At 39.3% G+C, this 27,965-nt stretch overlaps 1 protein-coding gene across 1 annotated transcript in view; it reads left to right on the top strand.

The window, feature by feature from the left end:
* The window catches only part of CACNA2D3 (calcium voltage-gated channel auxiliary subunit alpha2delta 3), an 856,949-nt gene extending 829,535 nt beyond the window's left edge, over positions 1 to 27,414 (top strand). The window contains exons 36-38 of the mRNA XM_021694907.1: positions 24,859 to 24,971; positions 25,192 to 25,274; positions 27,265 to 27,414. Of these exons, the coding sequence (XP_021550582.1) occupies positions 24,859 to 24,971; positions 25,192 to 25,274; positions 27,265 to 27,357 (289 nt within the window). The 3' untranslated portion in view covers positions 27,358 to 27,414. The remainder of the gene's footprint in view (positions 1 to 24,858; positions 24,972 to 25,191; positions 25,275 to 27,264) is intronic.
* Positions 27,415 to 27,965: the final 551 nt, after the last annotated feature.

Raw genomic sequence — 27,965 nt, 5'->3', positions numbered from 1 at the left:
CTATGTACTTCCTATTACATGGTATCAGGAGGCACACAGGGCCACCGCTAGCCACACTAGGTTGATCCTTGGGTTCACGTGGCAGCCTGACCCTATCAAGGTGTCCTCAGTCTCCACCAGATGCTTTTACACCCACTGATGATCCATTCCTGGATCCGTTATTGCTTCAGAAAATTGGAAAATAACTAGAAAATGGTGATTTTGTCGTCTTTTCTGAATGATTAATGATTTGGGGTTGCCTCAACAGATACTTTGTACTGATAAAGGCAGGATAAATGCTTGACTCTGTATCAATTTTCGGAATAAGGACTTGGTGCCTTAGCAACTTTCAGTGACAAACAATTTGGCTTTTAAAGTAACATTTGACAAACTTAAGGACTTAGATGTTTTTATATGTGCTTTAATCCTTTGCAGACTTAAAGTCATTTTGATATGCAACTTTTTTATCTTCGGCCCATGGGAGCCCCTTCAGTTTGATCCCTGTGTTGTTTGTGATGAGACCTCATTCATCTTTGATAGTTTCCTTGGATTCTGCGTAACAAAATATTCTGGGCTTATTTTGTACATTTTATGCTTCAGATCTGGAATCAGCTATTTTCCAGGGAGGCTTGGTTCTGTTTATCGGGCGATATTATTTAGAGACCACAGTCTAGGCGCAAGCATTCATTCTCATGGCTTTGCCAAAATCTTCTAAGTCTTTTCAGGAGTAAGAGCCAGGAAATATCTATCTGTTTAGAAGAAGGAAATAAATTCAGGGCTTCTACCAATCATTCTGATTCCAATTCAAAATTGCATGATTTTTAATTAGCTACTTTGACTTACTCTTACATTGAAAATCTCAGTCCCTAGCCACATTAACATATTAATCATTTGCTTAAGCTACAATATACATAAAATTACTTTGAAATAGCAATACTGATATTGTTGCTAACAATAGCATGACTGTGTGTTGTTTAAGAATTCTTTGTGGTCTTTTTTTTTTTGTTTTTAGGCTAGATCCCAAGACGGAATTAGTATGAAAATACTGTGTTTTAAAGTCAATGGAAATGCTTCTTTTCTTTGTGTGGTAATGCCAACAGTTTCATATACAATAAGGGATTTTGTTTTTCATTTGAAGAAGATTGCTTTTTTTTTTTTAGTTATATAAAATGTGCTCATAAGGTATGAAGGTCACAACCATGAAATGATGTAATTCAGAGGCACATCACTTCAATCTCCAATTCTCCATCCATTTTCTCCCTGTCCTGATTGGGAATCATTTTTATTAGCTCTTGGTTTAGCTATCCACTGTTGTTCTTCTTTTTTTTAAGATAAGAAAAAAAAATGTAGTCAGGTTTTTCCCTTCCTTTCACAAAAGGAAGCATAGCATATATGCTGTTTGGTACCTAATTTTTTATATTATATATGCTGTAGATCTTTCTTCATCAGTTTGGGGAGTGAGATCTTCCTCATTCTTTTACACAGCTGGTTAGTAGGACTCCATTATGTGGATATAGAAGTTTATTCACTCTTCTGTTGATTGACATTTGGGTGGTTTCTTGTCTTTTCTTATTACACATGATCTTGCAATAAGTAGCTGAACCCATATATAACTTAACTTTTTTAGCAGAATACTTGGGGTGGATTCAGAAAAGTGGCATTGCTGGGTGGAAGGATAAATTCATATGTAATTTTCCTTAGATATTCCCAAATTCTCATGGAGGTTGGATCATTGTGCATTTCTTCCAGCAAAGTCTGAGAGTGAGTACCTCTTACTTTTTAGCCTTGCCAACGAGAGTATTGTCAAACTCTTAGATATTTTTCCCAATCCACATGAAGTGTTTTTATTATAGTTTTAATTTTAATTTCTCTTATTAGAAGTGAGATTTGCAGATGTTTACATGTATTAGAAATATTATTTGTAGGGGTGCCTGGTGGCACAGTCAGTGGCTCTTGATCTCGGCTCATGTTATTAGCTCAGGGTCCTGAGATTGAGCCCTGCGTGGGGCTCCAAGCTCAATGCAGAGTCTGCTTAAGATTCTTTCTCCCTCTCTCTCTGCCCTTCCCCTTGCTCATGCTATCTCTCTCTCTCTAAAAAAATAAAATATTAAAAAAAGAAATATTATTTATAGTAAAATATGTTGCAAATAATTTTTCAAGGTTTGTCTTTGCCTTTTTCAAGGAACCATTTTTTTTTATATTTTAGAGATTTTCTTTATCATTCATTTTCTATTTCATCAATTATTATTTTCATCTTTATATTCAGTTTTATTTTCTCTGGTTTTATTTGCTCTTTTGTGTGTGATTTCTTAAGGTAAAAGCCGAGATCATTATCTCTATCTTATGTTCTAGTATAAATATTTAAATCTATAAATTTCTCTCTAAGAATGATAATAGTAGACAGATTTTGAAATGTTGCCTTTTTACTGTCTTCTAGTTAAAAATATCTTCTAGTCTATGTTATAATTTTCTTTTTTGCCTTATATATTATCTTATATGTTAAGGAGGTATCCTCCTTAATTTTGCAAATATATTGAGAGTTTTTAGATTTCTTAATATTTGATTCCTACTTCAGTTCTCTTGCAGTTAGAGATCATATTCTATATGATTTCAGCCCTTTTATGTTTATTAAGACTTATTTTATGGCCTCATATATTGCCATCTTGGTGAATATTTTACAGGTACTTGAAAAGAATGTGTATTTGGCAATTTGGGGTTAGAGTATTCTTCCTTCATTCTGTAAATTTTTATTTTGTTATTTTGAGATTCTGTTATCAGCTGTATGCACTTAAGATTTTTATGTCTTTTTGATGAACTTTATTATTTTCACTGTTAGGAAATGGCCATCTTTATTGCTGGTGATATTCCCTGTCTTTGTCTGATATTAATACATCCAAACCAGCTTTCTTCTGCTTAGAATTTGCCCATTCTATCTTTACCGTATTTTTACTTTCAAGTCTGTGACTTTTTATTTAAATGCACCTCCTGGAAACACATACATTTTGGTCTTGCTTTTTAGTTCTTTTGTTGTTGATGTTTATGGTATATTTTATTGTATTTTTATTCATATTTTTAATTTACATATGATAAAATTTGCCCCTTTTGGTGTAGAGTCCTATGAGTTTTGACTAATACTTATAGTTAGTTGTATATCTACCATCACAATCAAAATATAACAGTTCCATCACCATAGAAAATTCTTCTGAGGTGCCCTTTGTGGTCAACCCATCCCCCAAGCATAGCTCCTGGCTAACAGGGATGTGTTTTCTATCCCTATAATTTAGCCTTTTCCAGAATGTCATATAAGTGAAATCATACACAATGTAACTTTTTCAGTCTGTTTTCTTTTACTTAGTATAATGTAATTGAGATTTATTCATGTTATTGCTTGTATCGGTAGGACCTGTTTTTTATTGAACAATATGCCATGGTAGGTAGGGGTGTACCATATTTGTTTATCCATTCTCCAGTCCAGGGACATTTGAGCAGCTTGGAATTTTTAGTGATTATAAATAAAACCACTATAAACATTCACATATAGGGGTTTTTATGGACATAGTTGTCGTTTCACTTGAATGAATACATAGCAGTTGAATTGCTGGATTGTATGGTAAGGATATATTTAATTTTGTAAAAAATCACCAAACTGCCTTACAAAGTGCCCATACCATTTTGCCCTCTTGCCAGCAGTGTCTGGGAGTTCCAGTTGCTCCTCATCCTTGCAAGCTCCTGATTTTATCATTAATACTGATTACCTTCATTTTAGCCATTCTAAGAATAGCATAGTAATATCTCATTGTGGTTTAGCATTTCCCTAATGAATAATGACTTTAGGTTCCTTTACATGTGCCTACCTGCCATCCACACAGGCAATGAAATGTGTGTTCAAATGTTTTACCCATTTAACAAAATTGAGTTGTTTTCTTTTTTACCGAGTGTTTTGAATTCTGATATTTTTGCATATTCTAGCTACAAGTCTTTTGTAGAAATATGTGATTTGAAAGTATTTTCTTCTAGCCTATGGTTTGTCTTTTCATTTTCTTGGCAATGTCTTTCACAGAACAGAAACCACTTGATTTTGTTGAAATCCCATTAGTTGATTTTTAAAAATGGACTGTGCTTTTTTTTTCGTATCTAAGAAATCTTTGCCTAGCCCAGGATCACAAAGATTTTCTCCTGTACTTTCCTCTAAAATAGTTATGCTCTTCAGCTTTACATTTAAGTCTGTAATCCATTCTTAATTATTTCATACATGATTACATGATGAGAGGTACAGAGTAAGGTTCTTTTTTTTCTTTCATTTGCATGTAGATATCCAATTATTCCATTATCACTTGTTTAGAAGAATCCTCACTCCACTGAATTGCCTGTGTACCTTTTTAAAAATCAAATGACTCTGTGTGTGTCTATGTCCGGACTCTATATTATTCAGTTGATGTATGTGTCAGCTTTTCTCCAATATAAAGCTTTTTTGATTATTGTGGCATAATATTAAATCTTGAAATAAGGTAATAAGAATCTTTCACTTTTTTTTTTTTTTACTTTTTCAAAATATCTGTGTCTATTCTAGTACATTTGCCTTCCCATGTAAATTTTGAAGTAAACTTATCAGTTTCTACTAGAAAATCCTGCTGGGATTTTGTTTGAAATTGGGTTGACTATGTAGCTCAGTTTGAGAAGAATTAACATCATTACCCTACTTACTCTTCCAAACCATAGACATTGCATATCTCTCCAATTATTTAGCTCTTCTTTGATTTCTTTCATCAGTGGTTTATAGTTTTTAGCTAACAGATTTTTCAAATATTTTGTCATAATTATATCAAAATATCTCCTGTTCTTTTGCTGCTGTGTTAGGTGAGACTGTTTTCATTTCAATTCCTCACTCTTCATTGCTAGTATATAGAAATATGATTGGTTTTTCAGACTGAGCTTATATCCTGCCACGTTGCTAATTTGTTAACTTCTGTTTACTTTTTCTATGGCTTCTTTAGGATTTTCTATGCAGACAAATGATGTCATAAGTGCATAGAAACAATTATATGTGTATACTTTTTATTTCTTTTCTTGCCATATTGTCCTGATTAGGTCCTCCAGAGTGATGTTGAAGAGGAGAGTGTGAGCAGACCAACTTTCATGTCATATCACAGAGGGAAAGCATTTAGAATTTTATCGTTAGGTCTGGTGTTAGCTATTAGCTTCATTAGATGCCCTTTATTAGGTTAAAGAAGTTCCTTTTATTCCTAATTTATTATGAAAGGATACAAAAGCTTGTAAAAAAAATCATCATCTTTTGATCTATATCATATAGTTTTCCTAGTTTAGTCTTTTAATATAGTATATTACATTGATTTTTGAATCTTGAATCACCCTTGCATTCCTGGGGTAAACCATACTTAGTCAAAGTGTATTCTTTTCATATATTGCTGGATTCAAATTGCTAATATTATATTGAGGCATTTTTGCTCTATGTTAATATGGTCTATTGTCATGTCATGTCCTTTTCTCGTAATATTGTTGTCTGGTTTTGGTATCAGGATAATTGTGGCCTTATAAAATGATGTGTGAAATGTTCTCTCTTTTATATTCTAGAAGATTTTGGTAGAGTCTGTATTATTTTTTCTTTAAATGTTCAGTAGAACTTCCCAGTAAAGTCCCTGGACATGGAGATTTCTTTGTAGGAAAATTTTAACTACAAATTCAATTTATTTAATCAATATGGCATTACTGAAATTGTGTACTTCTTTTTGAGTGAACTTTGGTAGTTCACATCTTTCAAGGAATTTGTCTAGTTCATCTATGTTGTCGAATTTAAGGACATGCTATTATTTTTTGTATTCTCTTATTACCCTTTTAATATGCATAGGGTCTACGGATGTTTCCTTTTTCATGACTAATAGTTTTAGTTTGTGTCTTCTCTCTTTTTTACTTGATACTAGAAAAAACAGACTAGAGATTTATTAGTTTTGTAGACCATTTTAAAGAACCAGGTTTTAGTTTTATTGTTTCTCTTTTGGTTTTTGTTTTCAGTTTTGTTCTTCTAGTTTTCTTACTTTGTCCTCCTTGTTTTGAAATTTCTCTTCTTTTTCCAGACAGTTTCTTGTGACAAAAACTTAGATTATTGATGTAAGAACTTTCTTCTTTTATAAAACAAGCATTTACTACTAGAAATCTTCCTTGAATCACTTATGTAACTGGATCCCACAGATACTTACTTGTGATAAATAATTATGTGTTGTGTATTTTATTTTTCATTAAATTCAAAATATTTTCTCATTTTCCCTGCAGCTTCCTTTCTGACCTTAGAGTTATTTAGAAGTGTGTTATTCAATTTCAGAATATTTGGGGATTTTCCAGAAATGTTTCTGTCATTGATTTTGGATTTAATTTCATTATGGTTTGGGAACATTCTTTGTATAATTTTGATTCTTTTAAATTTGCTGAGATTTGGTTTTTTTTTTTAAGATTTTATTTATTTATTTGACAGAGAGAGACACAGCGAGAGAGGGAGCACAAACAGGGGGAGTGGGAGAGGGAGAAGCAGGCTTCCCGCGGAGCAGGGAGCCCAATGGGGGGCTCGGTCCCAGGACCCTGGGATCATGACCTGAGCCGAAGACAGACGCTTAATGACTGAGCCACCCAGGCGCCCCTGAGATTTGCATTTTGGCCCATAACATGATCTAATTTGGTGAATGTTCCATATGTACTTGAAAATACATATATACATGTATATATATGGCTGTTGTTGATTGGAGTGTTCTATATATGTCAGTTAGGTAAAGCTATTTTCTATATTCTTACTGGATTTCTGTCCACTTACTCTATTGCTATCAAGAGAAGGATGTTGCAGTCTCCAACTATAATTATGGTTTAGCATTTTTTCTTTTCAGTGTGCATTAGATTTTGCTTTATTTATTTTGACATATTTGGTTGTTAGGTACATACTCATATAAGATTGTTATGACTTCTGGTGAATTGACTCCTATCATTTTGTGATGTCCCTCTTTAAACTTGCAATATTTGTTGCACTGAAGTATACTTTGTCTGCTGTTAATATAACTATCCCATCGTTCTTTTCTTTGGTAGTTTCATGGTATATCTTTTTAAATCTATTCACTTTGAGTTCATCTGTGTGTTTATAATTAAAGTGAGTTTCTTGTAGACAGGATATAGTTGGATCCTACATTTTTATCCAGTATGTCAGTCTCTATTTTTTAACTGGTGTGTTTCAGTTATTTATTTATTTAGTTAAAGTTTTTATTTTAATTCCAGTTAGTTAACATACAGTGTTTTCTTAGTTTCAGGTGTACAATATGATGGTTCAACAGTTAACACACATCACCTTGTGCTCATCACGACAAGTGCACTCCTTAATCCCCATCACCTGTTTAACCCATCCCCCCACCTCCCCTCTGGTAACCATCAGTTTGTTCTCTAGAGTTGAAAGTCTGTTTCTTGGTTTGCCTCTCTCTTTTTTTCCCCCTATGATTGTTTTGTTTCTTAAATTCTACATGAGTGAAATCATATGATATTTGTCTTTCTCTGACTGATTTCACCATCCATGTCATTGCAAATGGCAAGATTTCATTCTTTTTTATGGCTGAGTAATATTCCATTGTATGTAAATACTATATCTTCTTCATCCATTCATCATTTGTTGGACACTTGGGCTGCTTCCATATCTTGGCCGTTGTAAATAATGCTACTATAAATATAGGGTGCATGTATTCCTTTCGATTAGTATTCTTGTATTCGTTGGGTAAATACCCAGTAGTGCAATTGCTGGATCATAAGGTTGTGTTTTTTTTTATCTTTTTGAGGAACCTCCATACTGTTTCCCCACAGTGGCTGCACCAGTTTGCATTCCCACCAACAGTGCATAAAGGTTCCTTTTTCTCCACATCCTTGCCAACACTTGTTGTTTCTTGTGTTATTTTAGCCATTCTACCAGGTGTGAGGTGATATCTCATTGTGGTTTTGATTTGCATTTCCCTGATGATGAGTGATGTTGAGCATCTTTTCATGTGTCTGCTGGCCATCTGTATGTCTTCTTCAAAGAAATATCTGTTCATGTCTTCTGCCCATTTTTGATTGGATAATTCATTTTTGGGGTGTTGCATTTTATTATTTCTTTATATATTTTAGATATTAACCCTTTATCATATCTGTCATTTGCAAATATCTCCTCCCATTCCATAAGTTGCCTTTTAGTTTTGTTGATTGTTTCCTTCACTACACAGAAGCTTTTTATTTAGGTTATTTATTTTTGGTGGAGTTATTGATATGTTTGGCTTAGAATATGCCATCTTCCTGGTTGTTTTCTGATTGTTCCTCTACTTTGTTGTTTGTTTGTTTTTTCCCCTCTTTTCTAGTCTACCTTCTTTTATATTGTTTTATGATTCCAGTTTTCCTGCTACTGCCTTATTATTTATACCTTTTTTGGATTTCTAATGGTTGCAGTAGTGTTTACAACTTTCCTCTTCAATTTCTCATGGGCTGCCTTCAAATATTACCTACATGTCTGCAATGTCTAATACCTGTGTCGTATGTTGGTCTATATTTAGTGACTAATTTTTCTTTTGACTTTTTGTTACATTTTACTGCTTCTTCACATGTATAGCAAATTTTGCACACTGAATATTGTGGATCATGCATTATAGATGCCTTGGGTTTTGTTATCTTCCTCTGGAAAATGTTGTTTTATTGTACTATGCATTTACATTACCAGTGGATCACCTTACTCTTTTGGTGCTGTGGTTTTAGGCTTTCTTAGGTGACTCTTTCATTTTCCCTCTAGCCCTGGGATATAGTGTTTACTGCTTTCTCAAGGGCTGCCTTGGTTATCTATAGAATTTGACCGTGCTAGTTAAAAATGGTATGCAGGTGTCACCCTAGGTTAACTAAACATTCAGATTTTTAAAATTTTGGGGTGCCTGGGTGGCTCTGTCAGTTAAGCATCTGGCTCTTGATTTTGGCTCAGGTTATGATCTCAGGGTCCTGGGATAGGGTCCCACATCGGGCTCCACACTCAGCATTGAGTCTGCTTGTCCCTCTTCCTCTGCTCTCTCTCTCTCTTATAAATAAAATCTTTTTTAAAAGAACTTTTAAATGTTAACTTTTTGAGTCTAAACAACTCTTTTTCCTTTTTATAAGAAAAATCTTCCCTTTAGAGTTGGCAGTGGAAGAAGCTAAAGGAGAAAGAAGATGGTGGTTACAAATGACCTAAGTCTGTTATCTCAGGCTGGAGAAATTAGTTTTGTATAAGGTGGAAACAATGATGTGATTTTATTTTTTTTTATTTTTTTTTTCTGCATGACACTTTTCCTTTATTTCCTTCCTACATATTTCTTTTTTTATTATATTATGTTAATCACCATACATTATATCATTAGTTTTTGATGTAGTGTTCCATGATTCATTGTTTGCACATAACACCCAGTGCTCCATGCAGAACATGCCCTCTTTAATACCCATCACCAGGCTAACCCATCCCCCCACCCCCTCCCCTCTAGAACCCTCAGTTTGTTTCTCAGAGTCCATACTCTCTCATGGTTTGTCTCCCCCTCCGATTCCCGCCCTTCATTCTTCCCTTCCTGCTATCTTCTTCTTCTTTTTTTTTTTCTTTAACATATAATGTATTATTTGTTTCAGAGGTACAGGTCTGTGATTCAACAGTCTTACTCAATCAGAGAAAGACATGTATCAAATGATGTGATTTTAGAATGTTAGTTTGGGAAGGGAAATTACTTCTGAGATAGGAAAACTAAGGCTGAGAGAAGGAAGGGGACAATAGGTGACAAATATATGGTTTGCCTATTAGTTTCACATGGGGAACTTGATTCAACTCCACTGACTTTTGAACCAATTAGATTTCTATTATCTCCCACCTCCTCCATTTTATTCCTCCCCTCTATTCCATATTGCTATTCTCTGTGTGGACATGGGAGATTAGTTCTGATTTTTGTTCTAGGAGAATTTTTTTCCCCCTCTGTGTTGGAATATATCACCAATCATCACAAAAATTTGTGTGAACACCAATGTTTAAAACTGAGAACATTGCTTTTCATACAGTGTTTCTGGAATACATCTGTCTTTCTTGAAATTTCCCTATGGCTGTAGGTCTCCACCTCAGTACTTATACTCTTCAAAATGAAAAATCTTGCCATTTTGTGATAAGAGACTGTTGAATAGGCATGCGAATTATTAGAAGCAGTGGCTTCAGAAGTTAGATCAGAAAATATAGCATACTTCGTAATTTCTCTGACTCTCTCCCTGGGACACTGATTCAAAGCTACAAGATAGAGAATTTGGAAAGCTTAGAGTCAGAATAGAAAAACATGGATTCAGCCTTTATTTCAATCAGTGAAAATGCATTGATCTTCACCTGTAGACCAAGCAATTTTAAAGCTGATATGATAGAGGGATTCAGAGAGGCTTCCTTGATGTCACTCACCCTAAAGATATACAGTCACATTGGGCACATGGAAGAGAACAGCAAGACTACTAAACTAAGAAAGTATTTCCACGTTCTTTCAATCAATGATTTGGGAGAAATATCACTCTGATTTTATTATTTCTAGTAGTTAGCAAGTGAGATTATAAAGCAAAATGCTGATCACTGAGATTTAGTTTTCTAAATATGTGTTGTCTATAGTCTAAAACATAGAAAGTTATTATTCCATGGTTCTTGGTTCTTATTAAAATGCAATTCCTGGGGTGCCTGCGTGGCTCAGTCGGTTAGGTGTCTGCCTTTGGCTCAGGTGGTAATCTCAGGGTCCTGGGATGGAGCCCCGTGTCAGGCTCTCTGCTCAGCAGGGAGTCTGCTTCCTCCTCTCACTCTCCTTCTGTGTTCTTCCTCTCTCTTAAATTAATTAATTAATTAATTAAAAAATGCAATTCCTACTCATTGTAGAAAACTGAACAATAGAGAAATGTATGAAGAAAAAAGTAAAATCACATTCAATCTCACCACTTAGAACTGAAGCAGAGAAGTTACACACTTAAACTCTAAAGCCAGGTGGCCTGGATATGAATCACAGCTCCATGTCTGGATTAGCCTAATAACCTCTGGGAAGTTACCTGGTTTCCTCATCTGTAAACTGGGGGTAAGGAGAAATATTTAAATAGTGCTATATTTCCTTCCAGTCTCTCTCTCTCTCTCTTTTTTTACTATGCAAAAGTGGCACCATACTTGGCCTAATTTTTTCTTGCCCTTAACTTTGTATGCTGGACAAAATGTTTTTTTCAAGGAATACAAGATGTCCAATCTTTTAGAAAGCAAGTATTGATGGTCAGAGTCTGACTTTGCCAGATCACTTAAAATTGCATATTTAATCCCCAGTGAATTCCTTATACTTTTGAGTCTATACAGGCCTCCTGGTGGTTCATTATGATGCTTCTCTATTTTGCTAAATGAATGTGACGATTCACATGGGGATAGTGGAAGACAGTATAAAGCTAGGAAATGGGAAACTATAACTGTGAGCCCAAGGTAATGTTCAAATGGCCCCTGAAGAAATGGGACAGAGTCTCTGCTCTCAGTTTATCAGTGAATTGTGGCATGCCTACTGTCTCAACACTTCTCCTCAGGAGATTTTGTTATTCGATGGGTAAGATGGCAGTCTGTAAAGTCTGACAGCTTAAATCCAGACCATGGCTCTGAAACCTATTACCTGTGCTGTCTTAAACCAAGATGGGTCCAAATTACTTAAGTTCCTTAAGCCTCAAGTACCTATAACATCACCTGGCTTATGGAGTTGTGCAGTTTTCAGTAAAAGACCTTCACTCCCTGCATATAGTAGGTGCTCAGTAAGGGGTGGATGCTGATGACTGGGATGGTAGTTAAGGATGATGATGCTGGTGATCAGTGTAATGGTGTACACAAAGGTTTGATACTTTGATACTTGATGGGTTTTAGCAGTTGGAAAAGTTGTTTAACATCTCAAAGCTTGCATCAATGAAGATGGTAACTCTCTGAGCTGGTGTTAGGATTAAAGGGGACTGCATGAGAAAGTGCTTGGCACAAGGCAAACCCTCTATACAGGTTAGCTCTTACTCTCAGTATTTATAACAAAAAACACACTAGTTCCAGTGAAAATATTAAATAAATTCCTTACTCTTCTAGGGGATTAGAAGAAAATGGTTCCTGTCATAATTAAGAGGATCTACTGAAGACCCTAGTACAAAAAAATACCAAGGTTGGAAAAGTGCTCTTGTTGTTAGCTCTTTTGAGATTTTGAGATTCTTGTAGAATGAGAAAAGCAAATTGGGTCCCTCTTGCTTTTGATTCTATGGGGCTCTCCCACCCATATTTCAAACACAGCATACCATTCCTTGCCATCTGCTTTGTGTTGATAATGCCAAAGGACTTCCTGCAGCAACAAATCCTTGGTGGGGCTGAGGAGTGGAAGGCATTGTTATGGCTCTTTTTGACTCATTCTGTCAGTAATATGATAAATACTGCCACCACAGGACACTGTGCCTTGCAGACAAAGCATGCCTTGGGCTTTTTGTGTGCTCTCTCATCAGCAAGTCACAAATGGAATGCCATAATGTGTCCATTGTATATATTTTTGAATAAGTATAACAAAGACAATATGCTTATTCCATTTAATCTCAGCTCTAAGTACTGTGAAAACATAGCACATTTCTTACACTAGTGGAATGGAGCAGGAGAAGCCGACACCAGTCTGGTTCCTGGCAGGCCATCCGAGGTACACTTGGTAGGAACCAAGCTGATGGCTTCTGGGCTCAGCTCCCTAAAGCCGAAGTTTTCCAGCTACAGTTCGACCAGGCAACATGTTGACCATCACAAGGAATTTAGGCGCGCATCACCTAATATTCTTTCATTATAAATTAAAGAAAGCTCCACTCAAACACGCTTAAACAATAAAGTGAAAAGTTGAGAGGCAGGCTTCAGGTAAGTCTTACTCCAGTTTCCTAAAGGCTTGTCACCAAGACTTAGGTTTTCTCTTTGCATTTTCCAGTAGACACTTCCATTCATGAGCACAGGAAAACTACCAGTGGCCCCTAAGGCTGAAAGCTTCCTTGTTCTCCAGTGTTGGGAGTAGAGATAAGAGTTCTGGGTTTCAGTCTGACTGGAATAACTTAGGTCCAATGCCCATCTCTGAACCAGTCACTTTCTTCAAGGGAAGGAATTGTACCCATCAGCTTAGACTCAGGTAACATGCCTGGGCAAGGCTAGCTCTTCAGAAGCAGCTGGGCTGCCTGGAGGAAGGGTGGACTCCTGAACAGAGTAGGATATTGGTATCAAAAGAAGGGAGATTAGATATCAAAGAAAACTGCTTTAGAGCACTTGGGCAGGGCCCTCTTTTTTCTGAAATCAACCAGAAGCAAGGATCTTGTGGAGTCCTTAGAATTAGCCATTCTGGGCTGCTGAAACCTTGTACTATATTCTATACAACTCATTTGCCAGGGAACTTGTGCTACTTTGAATTATATATTTTTATCTTTGGCTATTTTTTTCATCATTACTCAGTGAGCTTTAGTACTGAGCCGATGCATAGAAAACAAAATAAAAGTCTGTGTCTTGTTCTCGGAAGTCTAACAGGAGACAAAACCACCAGTATTAAAAAATAAGATAGCTCCCTGTCTGGTTATCTAGAGGGGTGAAGGAAGGGGATAAGAAAGGGAAGGAGCTTGGGTGGGGGGGGGGGGCGGGGAGAAGGAAGGAAAAGAAGAAAGGAAGAGACACTAGCTGGCTTACTCATGGTATTGTATTATTGAGTAAATCTGTCCCTCCTGCCACCAACCCTAGAATGGCTTATTCTATAGCTTATAGGGACCTGTGGGGAAGCAACAACGAGGTGGCCAATCAACTCCTAAAATTTGAAACATCTGCCTTTGTGACTTTTGATTTGAGCTCCTATTGGAAAACATTTTTTTTTCTTTTTTTATTCATAGCTTTTAATGTGTGTGTCCTCTGCATCCTATTAGACACCCAGAGGGGCCTCTTGAACCTCAGTTTTAGCCACTCTAGAGGCTAACTTCCATGTATTTCCCTGGGTTACCAAGAGAGAACTTTCTACAGGTTCCATAGCTTACAGTTTTCAGACCATTCCAAATGTTGTCTAGGGGCAAGTGTCTATCCTTCCATCTTTTTCCAGTTAGTGGTACAAGGGTAGTAACATGGCTCTGAGCATCTCGTTCCACGTACATATAGAAGTGTATGTGCTTACGTGGATGGTGCAGTTGCCTACGGTATGTCGTGGGAACATGGGATACATTCTTCCCTAAGAGAGACAGCTCTCTATGGAGAAGGCAACATTCAGCAGGTCTTTTAGAACTCAGATGATGTTCTCTAGGGGTGGGGACGAGGTGGCTGCAACACTCAGAGCCTTGCTGGTCCCTGAGCCAGCAGCATCAGCACTACCTGGGAGCAGATGAGAAAGGTAGAATCATTGACCCCACTCTAGAGCCACTGAACAGAATCTGCATTTCAACAAGATCCTCAGGTCATCTGTAAGCATAGGTTTGAGGAGCACTCCTTTCGATCAGTAGGGTCTCAGCCTTGGCAGCACAGTGGAATCACTTGAGTAGCTTAAAAAAATACACATGCCTTGGCCCTACATCCAGGATTCTAATATAATTTGTTTTATGTGTGGCCCAGACATCAGTCGAAAAAAAAACAAAACAAGAAGCTCCCTGGGTGATTCTAATGAGCTCTGTCTGGGTCTCAGCACTGAGGGAGAAGAAGCATGATGTACTCGGGCCCATGGCAGTGAGCATGGCTGGGTGGTGGGAAGGAAGGTGGCCTAAGGGTTGCGGCAGTTGAACACATCAGGCTGGAGAGAGAGCCAGCTGCACACCATTGGGTAGATCCTAAGGGAGCCATGGAAGGGTATAAAGAGGGGGATGGAGTGGTCAGCCTTGCGTTTGGGAAGTACTATGCCACCTCAAGAATGGAGAGGGGCTTATGGCAGGGAAGGTGTGCTAAAAATGAGACAGGTTGGGAGGGCCAGCTGCATAATTTGCAGGGTCCACTACAAAATGAAAATGTGGGCTGCTTCTTCAAAAAGCAGGGGAAAAGTGTCATTCAAGGTACCTAAATGGTAAAACATTTTCCTTCTTTCTGTGGTCTCTCTTGACCTGTCCTGCTACTTTTTATTTGCTATTTAATCTTGTGCTCCCTCAGACACAGGGACTCTGACCGGGTAAGTGCAGACACCCAGAGGCACCCCCAGGTCCTGCTCCCATGACTCCAGGGTGAGCAGCCTGCTGGCTGCTGGGTGTTCCCTTCCATTAATCACTAGATGGAGGTGCCATGCCCTACTCGGAGAAATAGTTAAAGAATGCAAATTTAAAGATAAAATTAAAAATTTCAAGACAGTACTGCAGAGTAGTAAACCCTCAGTGATAAGCCCTTCTGAGCATAGGTCCCTGATGACTACATTGGTGCTCGCCCGTAAGGCTGGCCCTGAGCCATGGCAGATGGGAGGCTGGGCTTGAGAGGTATCAATGAGATGGCCAAATCAGCGCATGGCGACCTTCAAAGACAACCGCTCTGAGAATCACAGCAAGATCTCTGGCTTGTGCGATCGATACACATTGGTACTATTAAGAGATCCGGGGAAACGGAAGCATTAATTATTGGGATTGGGGGCAGGGGCAACTTTTAGGTACCTGTGAATACTCCCCTTGTTCAATGTTTAATCATCCCTCTTGTCTCTGGTTTAATTGCATGAGCTGGCACTGTCAGAACAAGGATGAATAGTGGAGGGGACAGTGCGCCCTTATGCCTTCTTCCGACTCTAATTAGACAGCTCCAAGCCGTTTATCCTGAACTTGATGCTAAATTTGGTTCACAATCAAGTGCCTATTTCTGTTCTCTTAAGGATTGTTTTCCGGAATAAGATTTTCGTGAAATGTCTTTTAGGCACCTACAGAACACACCCCACCGCACTGGTTCTTTTCCAGCTCCATACAGGGTGCTGCACATGGATACACTTACGGGAGGATGCGAACAGGATGTCAAGTGGGGGTTTCCTTGTAGTCCGGGGTTGAGGTGAGGACAGAGTGGCGCTGGGCACCACAGGTTCTAAAGGGAACAGCCCTTGAGCCGGCACTAGAGTCGGAAATCCTCCCCCCACTCCCCACCCCCAAACCTACTTGAGGATAGACAACTGGCCCACCTCTTGTCTGCCATGTGAACATCGATGAGGGCCCCAACAGGAAAGAGATTGAGGTTCCTGGAAAGAAGTTCTTCCCTCCAGGGGGCACTGTTTCCTGCTGGGAGCCAGATGGGCAGTGGAGGAGTGCTCCAGGAGACTCTTCTATATTTTGGGGGTGCCTGAAGAAGGATGAGTCCAGCACTGGTCAAATGTCTGCTAGGCAACAGATGTACTAATAATCCCGTGTGCCTGTCTGAACAGGGCAAAGAGACCTGGAGGGAAAGAGCGAAGGTTGGAGAAGGGACAGCACAAAAGTGGCCTGTGTCTGGGCCAGCAAAGATCTGTGTTCCCCAAGGGCCAGGTGGGCAGTGTGGAAGATAGCACTCATCTTGCTTAAACCCAACAAGATGGCTGCTGTCTGGATGAGGTCCACACAAGGGCAAGAAGTTTGCAGTAGTTGCTGTGGGGGTGGCCCCGTTGGGACACGTTGAAGAGCTCTGGGTCCTCTGAAGAATCCATCAGAACCTCACAAGAGAGCCAGCATATGGATGCTGGGCAGCACAGAAGGCACCAGAAGACAAGCCACGGTGAGACAGGCAGCCTGGTAACTGCTGAAGAGGCTAGAACCTAGAAGCTTGAAGGAAGAATAATGTAGAGCTTTGAACTAATTGTGAAATCAGAGTGGCCAACTAGCCTGGCCTAATTGTACTAGAGTTGTCAGAAAGTTACGGAATCCATACAAGATATCACTTAGAGATGAGGAAGCAGGAACTCCACATAGTAGCAGGAAAACAGTCAAGAAAGGAAGGAGGGAAGGAATTGTTTCATGTTTCTATTAAGCCCTGACACTTTTTGGGGGTTGAGCAGATGAGGCACCGCTATTTATTCTTTTACCTTCTTTGGGCTGAGCATGAGTAGGTGCTGGAACTCCTCTGCATCTCCCTCATGCTGTTTGGTAGTATGGCTGAGGAGTTATGTTAGAACACATTGTCAATACTTAATTTCTAGTTTGAATTTAAATAGTCACCAAATGTTTGCTCCCCCCCAAGTTATGGGCCTGGGTCAGTGTAGGGCATTTGGAGGCATGGTGGGGGAGGACAGGCATCTTCCTACCCCTAAAGAGAGTAAGATCCCAATGGAGAGCCACAGTTCCATACCCAGCCCCGCTGGAGAATAGCACTACAAAGGACAGGATCCATGCTGAATTCACATCCCCTGTGACTTACTCATTGTCTTTTATTTTATGTTAGAATGAAATCTGGGAATTTTATAAATGGCAAAAATCTATAAAGTGTGGAAGGCTTCAAAGTGTTTTTTAGAGTCCATCCTGCCCCGATTATTTGTCAAGCCACCGTTTTGTACCCAATTAATAAAAGACAAGCCAACCAAGTTCTTCAAATGTTCATCGCGGGACCTCTGGGTATCTTATCCCTGAGTCCTTCCCATCACGCGTGTTTGTCCAGGAAGCGGCATGATCGTTTCCCTCGTCTGGTCAGCAAAGCCCCTCTTCGTGGATAGCGAGCGTGCAGCTAATAGTCTCTCTTGTCAGGGGAGGCTGTCTTGAAATCACATCATGCCCCCCCGCCTTGGCTTTCTCAGTCTAGATCCAGTGGAAAAGGGAGGACTGGGTTATTTCAGTTCCGGCAATGGACACATCAAAATTGCCTCCGTCTTCCCTCCTCTTTCCCTGGAGGACCTAATTTATTTCACGCATTTTGACCTATCCCCGCTTAGAAACCACTGCTGTGATTCTGTGTTGAGGCATTTCCCTGCTGCCTTTTTTGGCCCCCAGGCAAACCCAGGCCCTGGTTCCTCTGCACAATGATGTCAGTCTGGCTGCTGGGCCCAGCTGGATGGAGGTGTGTTTTATGAAGTTCAACCCTGCACCCTGGGCCATAAATACACGTTGTGCACATAAATGTACAGCTAACATTGCCCAGACCCCTCCGAAGCACCATGTTAATAAGCAGACAGTAAGTCTTTAAAATATGGAAAAGCAGTTAATCTTTCCGCTGGCAAATCCTTTGTAGGGGGTTGTTTTCCTCTGTTTCAGGATAGCTGCATGCAAGGCTTTTCATCTCCTAGGATTTGGGGGGAAAAGAGAAGTTTGCTGGGGGGCTTCCTTGAGAACACTTGGGGAGCCTTCTACTAAGAGAAGAAATGTGTTAAAAATAATATCTTGCCCTTGTCCTTAAGCGAGGAATCACTCTGGGTCTGCCTTCAAGGAACTTGAGCACTAATAATTCCCATACAAGACAGCACGTCTGCTGCCCCCCGTGATAGACCCAAAAGGGGCTGGGCCTCAGAGGCTTGCCATCTGCCCCTGTTACTCCAGGAAGTCACCCAGCCTCTTGTACCCCCATCTCTAAAATGGGCACAAGCGTTGTCTCATCCATATAGCCTGTATATGAGTTTGCTTACCCTCTCTGAGTCCCAGTTTTCTCTTTTGCAGAAGGAGAAAGTCAGTACTCAGCCCGTAGCATCACACCCCATTTTATAAATGTTTGAAGAATACTGGAACACGTTCTCCTTCTAAAGAACTTCAATGTTACGGATTCACTTCATTTCTTTTGACAATCACCCCTCCTCCCCCAGTCAGTTTCCTCCCTTCCTCCCCTCCCCTGGTCTGCTCCCTGGCTGTCTTTCCTCCCGATGACATGGTAGAAGGAACAGACTTGAGGGTGAGGTTGGGGGCTTAGTAGACAGAAGGTGCCTTGGGCCAATACCTGCTTGCTTCACGGGCGAGAGAGCAAATTTGTAGCTTGCCTCCCACCTGCTGGGCAGCCATGACGTTTTCTGCGTGTCTCAGGCAGAGAGTAGGAGTTGCCAGTGGGTTGATTTAAGGATGATGTAAGTGAGAGCTCTCAATCTGGAGATGACATAGTCTTTTGCCTTATAAATATTTCATTTCATTTGGTACTTTCATTTCTTCTTATTGCTAAGAAGACCCTTCATACATTCTGTTTTTTGTTGCTTTCAACTCACATGTGGTCCTACTTGTTTAGTCCACTTATTCTTACTGTGACTAACGTGAGTCATGCATGGATTGCTTACTGATTTGCTATCCCTAACACATATGATACACCTTATCCATCCCACTTATTTTTCTTGTTCTCCATAGCAGAATTAAATATTCGTCGATGAATATTTCTAAATATTCTTAAATATTCGTACTTTATTATAGTTTTGCAACATTGTTTTCCCACTTACTGTGTTTGGGGTATTCTTTCTTTTTTTTAAAAATTATTTGTTAATCTATTTATTTGAGAGAGAGAGCACGAGGGGAGGGGCAGATGGAGAAGCAGACTCCCCGCTGAGCCCAATGCAGGACTCGATCCCAGGACCCTGGGATCATGACCCAAGCCAAAGGCAGACGCTTAACTGACTGAGCCACGCACGGATCCCTGGAGTATTCTTTCACAGCAATAAACAGTCTCCTTCCCCCTTTCATCTGGTGCCAAGTAGACCACAGAATGGACACACTGTTGCTTACTTAATCCTTCCTCTGTTGATGGACTTTGAGGTGGGTTTCCTTTTTTCTCCCTTCTCAATGAACAATGTTACCAAGAGCATCATTACACATGACTTCTAAGGTTCCTGAGCAGCAGTGTATCTTACTGAGAAGTAAAACTACTGAAAAAATAGGATCGCTATGATTTCCACTGTAATAATAACAGATTGTTCTCATCGTGGTTTTATTCACTTTCCCACCAGCAGTGTAGAATGATGTTCACTTCTTCAGATGCCATCATTTGATGTTAGCATAGATTAAATTTTGGCCAATCTGCTACTAAAAAGTGCATTTCATTACTTTAGTCTCATTTTAATGTATATTTTCTCTAACTTTTAGTGAGATTGAGCTCCTTTTAATGTGTCAGGTGTCCATCCGTGTTTCCTCTTCTATAAGTCCTCTTGTGGATTTTGATACAAGTGAGGTCACATGCCTTGGTTTTGCTTCCCTTTACCTAAAACTCAAGCTTACACAATTGTCCAGACTATTCTTTTTTTTTTTTAAAGATTTTATTTATTTATTTGAGAGAGAGAGAATGAGAGACAGAGAGCATGAGAGGGAGGAGGGTCAGAGGGAGAAGCAGACTCCCTGCCGAGCAAGGAGCCCGATGCGGGACTCGATCCCGGGACTCCAGGATCATGACCTGAGCCGAAGGCAGTCGCTTAACCAACTGAGCCACCCAGGCGCCCCTGTCCAGACTATTCTTTATATTTACTCTTCTGAATGAATCTTCGGATCAATACCTCAAATTCCATCAAAAATCCCAATAAGAATCCCTTTGAATTCCTTTGCTTGAATTAAACGGTCCATTGAAAGAGAAATGACATCTTTCGTATATAAGTGCTCCTTTCCACCACCATTGTACTCCCCCCCCAATTCTTAGTTTGTCTTTTTGTGTTCAGTAAAGTTTGGTCATTTTCTTCATAAAGAAGTCTTTTACTAGATTTATTTGGGGCGCCTGGGTGGCTCAGTCGTTAAGCGTCTGCCTTCGTCTCAGGTCATGATCCCAGGGTCCTGGGATTGAGCCCTGCATCGGGCTCCCGGCTCTCCCTCTCCTTTTGCCGCTCTCCCTGCTCAGGCTCTCTCTCTCTGTATCTCTCTGTCTCAAATGAATAAATAAAATCTTAAAAAAATATTTAGAGGGCGCCTGGGTGGCTCGGTCGTTAAGCATCTGCCTTCGGCTCAGGTCATGGTCCCAGGGTCCTGGGATCGAGCCCCTCATCGGGCTCCCTGCTCCGTGGGAAGCCTGCTTCTCCCTCTCCCACTCCCCCTGCTTGTGTTCCCTCTCTCACTGTGTCTCTCTCTGTCAAAAAATAAATAAAATCTTAAAAAAAAAAAAGATTTATTCTTAGGCATTTCATAGTCATTATTGATACTCAGTGGTTCTTTATTTCATAAATATTTTTTTTCATTGGTTATTGCCTGTGTCCAGGGAGAGGCTGTGGTTTGATATGCTGATTATGTAACTGGTCAGCTTGCTGACTTCTTTTATTCTAGTAGTTGGTCAGTGGGTTCACATGGGTTTTCAATGAACACACTGATATCTGTTCTTTGGGTGACTTGGTCGTATTCACTTGCGGGTAGATTCTCAATGAGCATTTCAGGTTTTTTTTCACAGCAGTTGGTCTCCTTGTGTTTTTACAGCTTAGCCAAATGTTGATAATTTATACTTTATCCCCAAAGGTGTGTTTGCTCTAACTTTTCAAATTGTTTGCCATGGTATACATAATAGTCACTTAAAATGCTTAAATGCCTCTGGATCTTTTGGGTTTTAATGTGACTTTGTAACTTCTTTCTTTTGTGCTGAAGGCTGATTTATGTCAATGTTCTTTTAAACCAGAGCTTGGTTCTTTCAATTATCTTCACAGTTTTATTTGCATTTATTCTTCTGCTTTTATCTTTATAAATTCCTTTCGTCACTGAGTCAACAAATATTTGCAGAGAATCTGCTCAGTCCCAGGCACAGCTCTAGGTGCTGGTGTTGTAACAGATTACTGGGGCAGACAGATGCAGCCTTCCTCCCATGGAAACAGCAGTCTGGGGTGAAGGGTGGATAGGAAGCAAGTAAGGACAGAGCAGAGGCCCAGGCTAGAAGAAAGGTAGTCAGGTCACTGGGTCCTTGACAGGACTGATTCAGCGAAGTGGAAAGGAATACAGAAGAATTGTGGTGGGTTTGTGAAAGGAGGGGTGCAGGGAAGTGGACAGACTGTGGAGAATTCTTTTTAGGATTCATGCTATGAAAGAAGACAGAGAAATAGGGCACTAGCTGGAGGTGATGTCAAGGGAGAGTTTTCTTTTTCCCAAGGTGGGAGATGTGACAGCATGTTTGTGAACTGAGGGGAACTATGCAATGGTCATCTCTCGTCCCTTCCATCAGCCCCATTGTTGGAGAAGCCTGAGAGCTGGTGGAGAGAGCGATCAGTACACAACCCAGGGTACCAGAGGGAAGACCAAGGGTAGGGGCACAGGTGCAGGCATGTGTTCTTATTTTTTCCAGCTTCTCCATCCAAAAACTTAGTTCATTTATTGGCAAACTGTTTTTCCCCAATAAACATATTTAAGGTCATACTGCACAGATTTGAGTCTGGGCTGTTCTTAAATTGTCAAGGATTACTTGAATGTGTTTTTTTTTTTAATTTTTAATTTCCACTGTTCATATATTTTTTCCTATTAATTTCTAATTGTACCCTACCCTAAAAGAACATGTCATTGATGCTTTCTGCTCTTTGGAATGTGTTGCAGTTCCCCATGTTTGAAAATAGTTTATATTCTCTATTGTTTAGATATGAGGAATTTTCACTCCATTTTTAAATAAATCATGTGTTAATCAATCACTTGTGGCCTTTCTATGAGTTTATAGACTCTGATCATAAAGGTTCATATCATAGCTTGTTATACTACTATACTATTTTTCAGTACAAACTGTTTTCTTTATTACATTTTAATGATTTTCCCTGTGAATATTTGTAGAAGAATACTTCTAAACCTGTCTCTCTCTTTTGTCTTTAGCATTTTTCTGGTGTCTTTTTGTCCTCTCCTACCATTCTGTTTTAGGAGTGTCTCCTTGCAAACAGCGTAATGCTGGTGTTTTCGTAAACCCAATTTAAGAATCTCTGCCTTTTTTTAAAATTAATTTTTTGAGTCTCTGCCTTTTAATATGTGAATCTAATCAACAGACATTAATCATGATTGCTAATAATTTTATATTATACCAGTAGTCATGTGTGTGTGCTCGCACACACCTGTGTGTTGGTTACCCTGCTCTCTTAGATTAATCAGATTTTCATCCTTCGGTTTATTTTCAGTAATTATCCCTAAATTTTAAAACACAAGTTTTTACCTACATCTCCAGTTAGTTAGAATCTATTTTCCTCTGGATTCTGACATACCTTTTATTATTTCCTTTTTTCCATTCCCTCAGAACTTTAAAAATGTTGCTCTGTTTTCTTCATCTTAAGTCCCCCATTGAGAAGTTTGTGTCATTCTCATTCTTCTTTAAGTAATTTGTTTCTAGAGACACTTTCAGGATTGGTCTGCATCTTTGATGATCTGAAGTTTCACTCGTGCATGAATGGACCCTTTTAGTGAAAAAAAAAAGTCAAATTTTTCTTCAATTGGAAAATATCCTCTCTCCCTTTGGAGCCTCTATTTCATATTTCCATCTCTTTTTCCTTTTTTTGGCCATCTGGTAGATTCATTTGGCTTAATATTCTAGTCAGTCATTTGTTCTTTAAAGAGTTGTATGATCTTGGTTTCGCATTTGTCTTTGAGACTGTTAACCTGCCTTCACCATGGAAATCATTGGTTCTCTGATGAGCACCATCTAAGGTAGGTTATTTTCATTCTGATAGGCATCACCCATTTCAAAGAGGCCCCCTACTAGGGCAGTGTCTTTGCAGAGGAGAGAAGGTACCTAGTGCTAAAAGGGGGAGGGTAAAGCCAACAATTTTAAAGTCTAAGTGAGACAGCAAGGTTGAATTTTTTTCCTCAAGCCAAGTAGAGTTATGGAGAAGGGTGGGAGGGCGGAGTCCATGTTCCAGAGTATGGATGGCATTAAGGAAGCATCTCTGAGCAAAGGCATGCCTGTTCCCTGCTATGGATTAAAAAAAAAACACACACACAAACATAATTGCAGAATATTAGATGAATAGGCATCCAGCATTTGTAGACAAGAAACAAGTTGTGTTATAATCTTTGAGCCATTTTTGGATAATTCAACATAAGAGGCGTTAAAAGGTAAAAATAAAAAGGTCCTTTCTCCTCTTTATAATTTCCCACAAAACAGAAGGATTCTTCTTCATTGCATGATTTCAGTAAGTTGTGGTGATCCACTTCAGAGAATAGAACAAATTTGTTGAGAGAAAGATGAATGAAGGTAAAACTTACAGAGAAATTGACCGCTTTGTTAAGTTACAGTCTACCTCATCCGACTGAACAGAATTTAACGAAATATCATGAAAAATTATATTATATGACAGGGATTCTAGACTTGGGGCTAAGCAACTGGAAGAATATGGGATTTTGTTCTCTAATTTGTTCCTCCAAAGAATCAGTGGTATTTCTGGCTCCAAGAGTGTTTTGACAGTGGTGTTACTTTGTCATTTCACTGTGTCGGGTGATGAGCGAGCAGGTGCCAATAGGCTTACTTTCCGTTGGACTGGCTGTCCTGTTGGACCCGGATGTCAGCGCAGCTGCATAGCCTGAGTGCTAGCATGCACGGCCTCAACACTGTGGGACTCCCAAATGACCCGCGTTAATCTCATGCAAACATTGTACCTCTGTTACGGGCAGAAATTGTGCGAAGCGGTCCAGGGAAGGGTCTAGGAAATTCACTGCATCATTCTGGGAAGAGAGAGAGACCAAGAACATTGAATGTAATCTGGGAGAAGGAAGCAAGGCTTGGAAAAGCCTGACCCCATCACCTTGGAAATTGGGTTGATTTAGCCAACCTGACTCTCCTGTTTTGTGCACGTGACAGTCCAGTCTTCCCAAGGTGAGTTTTAGGAGCTATGTGTAGCTGCAGGCATAGGTTTTAACTGTTGTCTTTTTAGTGAAGCTTGGTATTTAAAATTGAAGAGCCTCACGGAGGAGGCAAGTTCAGTAGTAAGGCAGTCTCTGAGAACTGTTTTCCAAAATATTAGAGGAGTTAACTCCCCAGGGGAGAAGTTTTCCTCAGGATTCTTGACTTGACAGATGGTAAACAACCACTCACTGTCTCTGTGCTTCATGTTCCAACAGGTCCTTTGTCATCCAGCAAATTCCAAGCAGCAATCTGTTCATGGTGGTGGTGGACAGCAGCTGCCTGTGTGAGTCTGTGACCCCCATTACCATGGCGCCCATTGAAATCAGGTATATCCTTTCGTGCGTGGGTCCAGCCACTGCTGCTGAAGCTGGTGAGGGGGATGGACAGTAAGGAAACCTAGGGGAGAAATACTACAGAGGGGGAAATGACAGCCTTTCCACAACTGGAGAGAGAAAAGTATTTCAGGGAGTTCAGTGCCAAGGTTTGACCTCCAACATGCAGAGTAAGGGAAAGTGACATCTGGGCAATATGCCTTAACTACAGTCAACATAACGAATCCCTTAAGTGTGAACGTTTAAAGGCCCAGAAGATCAGAAGGCGTCCGGAGTCTTGTCATGGCTTCCATCCTGAGGTAAGTCTGCGAACCCTTCTTGTTCTCTTTTTCCACCAGATTCACCGTGAGAGTCTCATAATGGTCAAAGAACTGTAGCAAAGAAGTTTACTGGTGAGGAAACAATCCCTTGCAGGCAGATCAGTGGAAGCAGTGGAAGGCTAGCGGCACTCTACTTTAGCCCCTCAACGCCTTCACGTTCCGTCTGTGCTTCACGGTCTTATTCTATCTCTGTATATAGTTTAAAGCTTCTTTACTCTCTTCCTTCCCTATTATGGCTGTGCTGCAGTGTAATTACTTTATGCTATTACATGCACTGTGGCTCTGACCATCTTGGTTTACTTATTTCAAATTGTAGTTCAAATCATGTTCCCCTGCTGACTTTTCGACAGCCTTTTATTTGCAAGAAGTCCATGGAAAGCAGAAGTGGCAATACTGGTGTCAGATCCAGAGTCACAGTTTATGCAGGTGGAATGATAAGCTTCCAAACCCCCTCACCACCTGAAGGCAAAACTATAAAGGCGCTCCATTTACACCAGAAGTGAGGATCGGAAAAAAAAATTAAACTTAGCACTGAGAAAGGAGAATACCCCCAAAGTACCATAGGCAAAAAAAACCTTTTTAGTCTAGCAAAAATAACAGAAATTTAAAAACTAACTCCACACCACTTCAAAAAATGCAAAGCTTGTCTAGACTAGTTATTATTATGGAGTGCCTGGGAAGATCTCTATTTTTAAAAACGCCACCAAAGCCAACTGACTGACTTTAAATCCCACCTTTAAATAGCAAATAATTTTAATCTTAAACTCTCCAAGTCCTAGAGAAGATGTTAGAGTCACTAGAGTACCAATAAGAACTTGGAATTTATCGAGAATGTTTGCTAGAGTGTTCAGTAACAACATATTATGCAAATATATGCTGGAAAGATCTTTGCTCAAATTCAATGATAAAATTCAAATAAAAAAATCTTTGTGTAAAATTCAAATACAAGTAATAGTCCCCAAACACTAAAATCGCTTCAATTAAAACCAGAATGCCTATGTAGACAACTAAAGTCACTAGAGTAAAAATCTTCTGGAGTTAATAAGATAATTTACTTTGGTAAATAGATATAAGATCAACATTCAAAAAATTAGTATTTCTTTCTGTAAGTTTCTAGATCTAGTAAGATGAGGTCAGTAGGACAGCATAGAAATTCTTAGATATGACAAAGGTTCAATTCAAAGGGGAAAATATAGATTAGATTTAAATGGTAAAATAATAGTCTCACAAGAAATTTTAGGGATTGGAGAAATCTTTCTATCAAGACCAGACAGCTATGGATGAAAAACAGAATTTCTTTATATACAAATTATAAATTTTTTTATGGAAAAAGATAATTTTATTTATTTATTTTTTAAAGATTTTATTTATTTGACAGAGAGAGACACGGTGACAGAGGGAACACAAGCAGGGGGAGTGGGAGATAATACAGTAGAGCTAGAAAAATGGAGCTGGAAGAATTTCCATCAACCAGTGGATAAAAAGCACACTGCAGAAAGGATTACATAATACGATTTCATTTTTATAAAACAAAGCCCTCCTTTCCCCAAACGAAAAGAAAGAAGACACACAAAACCTTCTATAACTGTTTCTGCAATGATCAGACCCCTTAGATGTCAACTTTTACTTACATTCTGACAGGAAAACATTAGAAGGCCGATATTCTGCTGTTCTTATTCGATCACAACAGACATCTCCACCAACAGCCCTTGGCCTCTTGAGTATTCTGCATAATAGTATGCACAGAGTAGTTTGGAACATTTTATGCGCTGACAATTGAAATCAGAGATACTCATCACAAACTTGATGAAATTTAGACAAGTCCATTTCCTTGCACTATCTAGGTTCCAAAAGACTTGATTCCTACATTGGAGGGCGTAGGGGGAGGTCTAGGGACTTGATACAGCTCGGAAAGTTGAAGGCATCTTGGGATCTATCTGGTTCTAACAGCTCCTGTCTTCCCCTGTAGGAGAATGCAAGGGAGTGTGGAGGTGCGCCCAGTCTGCAGGCCAAGATGGTCCTTATCCTCTTCCCTCTGCTCTTGATGCTCTTCTCAAGGTGACACTGAATGAGATGTTCTCTTGGCATGCTAAATTATGGATAAACTGTGAACCAAAATATGGTGCGACATAGGAGACATGAAATGTAGTCCAACCATCAGCATCTCATGATTTTAAACTGTGCGTGATATAAACTCTTAAAGATATGTTGACAAAAAAAGTTATCTTTTTACTTTGCCAGTCATGCAAATGTGAGTTTGCTACATGATAATCACCCTTCATCAGAAATGGGACTGCGAGTGGGCAGTGTCCCTTCTGCTTGAAACCCATTGAAACCAATTTAAAACTGTGTACTTTTTAAATAAAGTATATTAAAATCATCATCTTTTGATTTTTGCTTTATTTCTGAGACTACAGACTGAATATTGCATGGAAAAGTCACCCATTCCAGGTACCGGGAAAGGAGGATTGTTGGCAGAGACTTCATTCTAAAGCAGATTCTAGACAAATATTTCACAATTGTTTAGGTGCTTCACTCTCAGTTATAAAAATATTTACAGAAGTAAACCAAAATATCATCTGCATGGGAAGAGTTTATGACAAAGAACCCTGAATTTTTTTGAACTAAGCTTCAATAGAAATCATAATTTGGATGAGAACACAAGCCCCC

This window comes from Neomonachus schauinslandi, chromosome 1 (assembly GCF_002201575.2).
Source record: "Neomonachus schauinslandi chromosome 1, ASM220157v2, whole genome shotgun sequence".
In the NCBI taxonomy this organism is placed as follows: Eukaryota; Metazoa; Chordata; class Mammalia; order Carnivora; family Phocidae; genus Neomonachus; species Neomonachus schauinslandi.
Note: the sequence above shows the minus strand (reverse complement) of the source record. Positions and strands in the feature narration are given on the sequence as shown.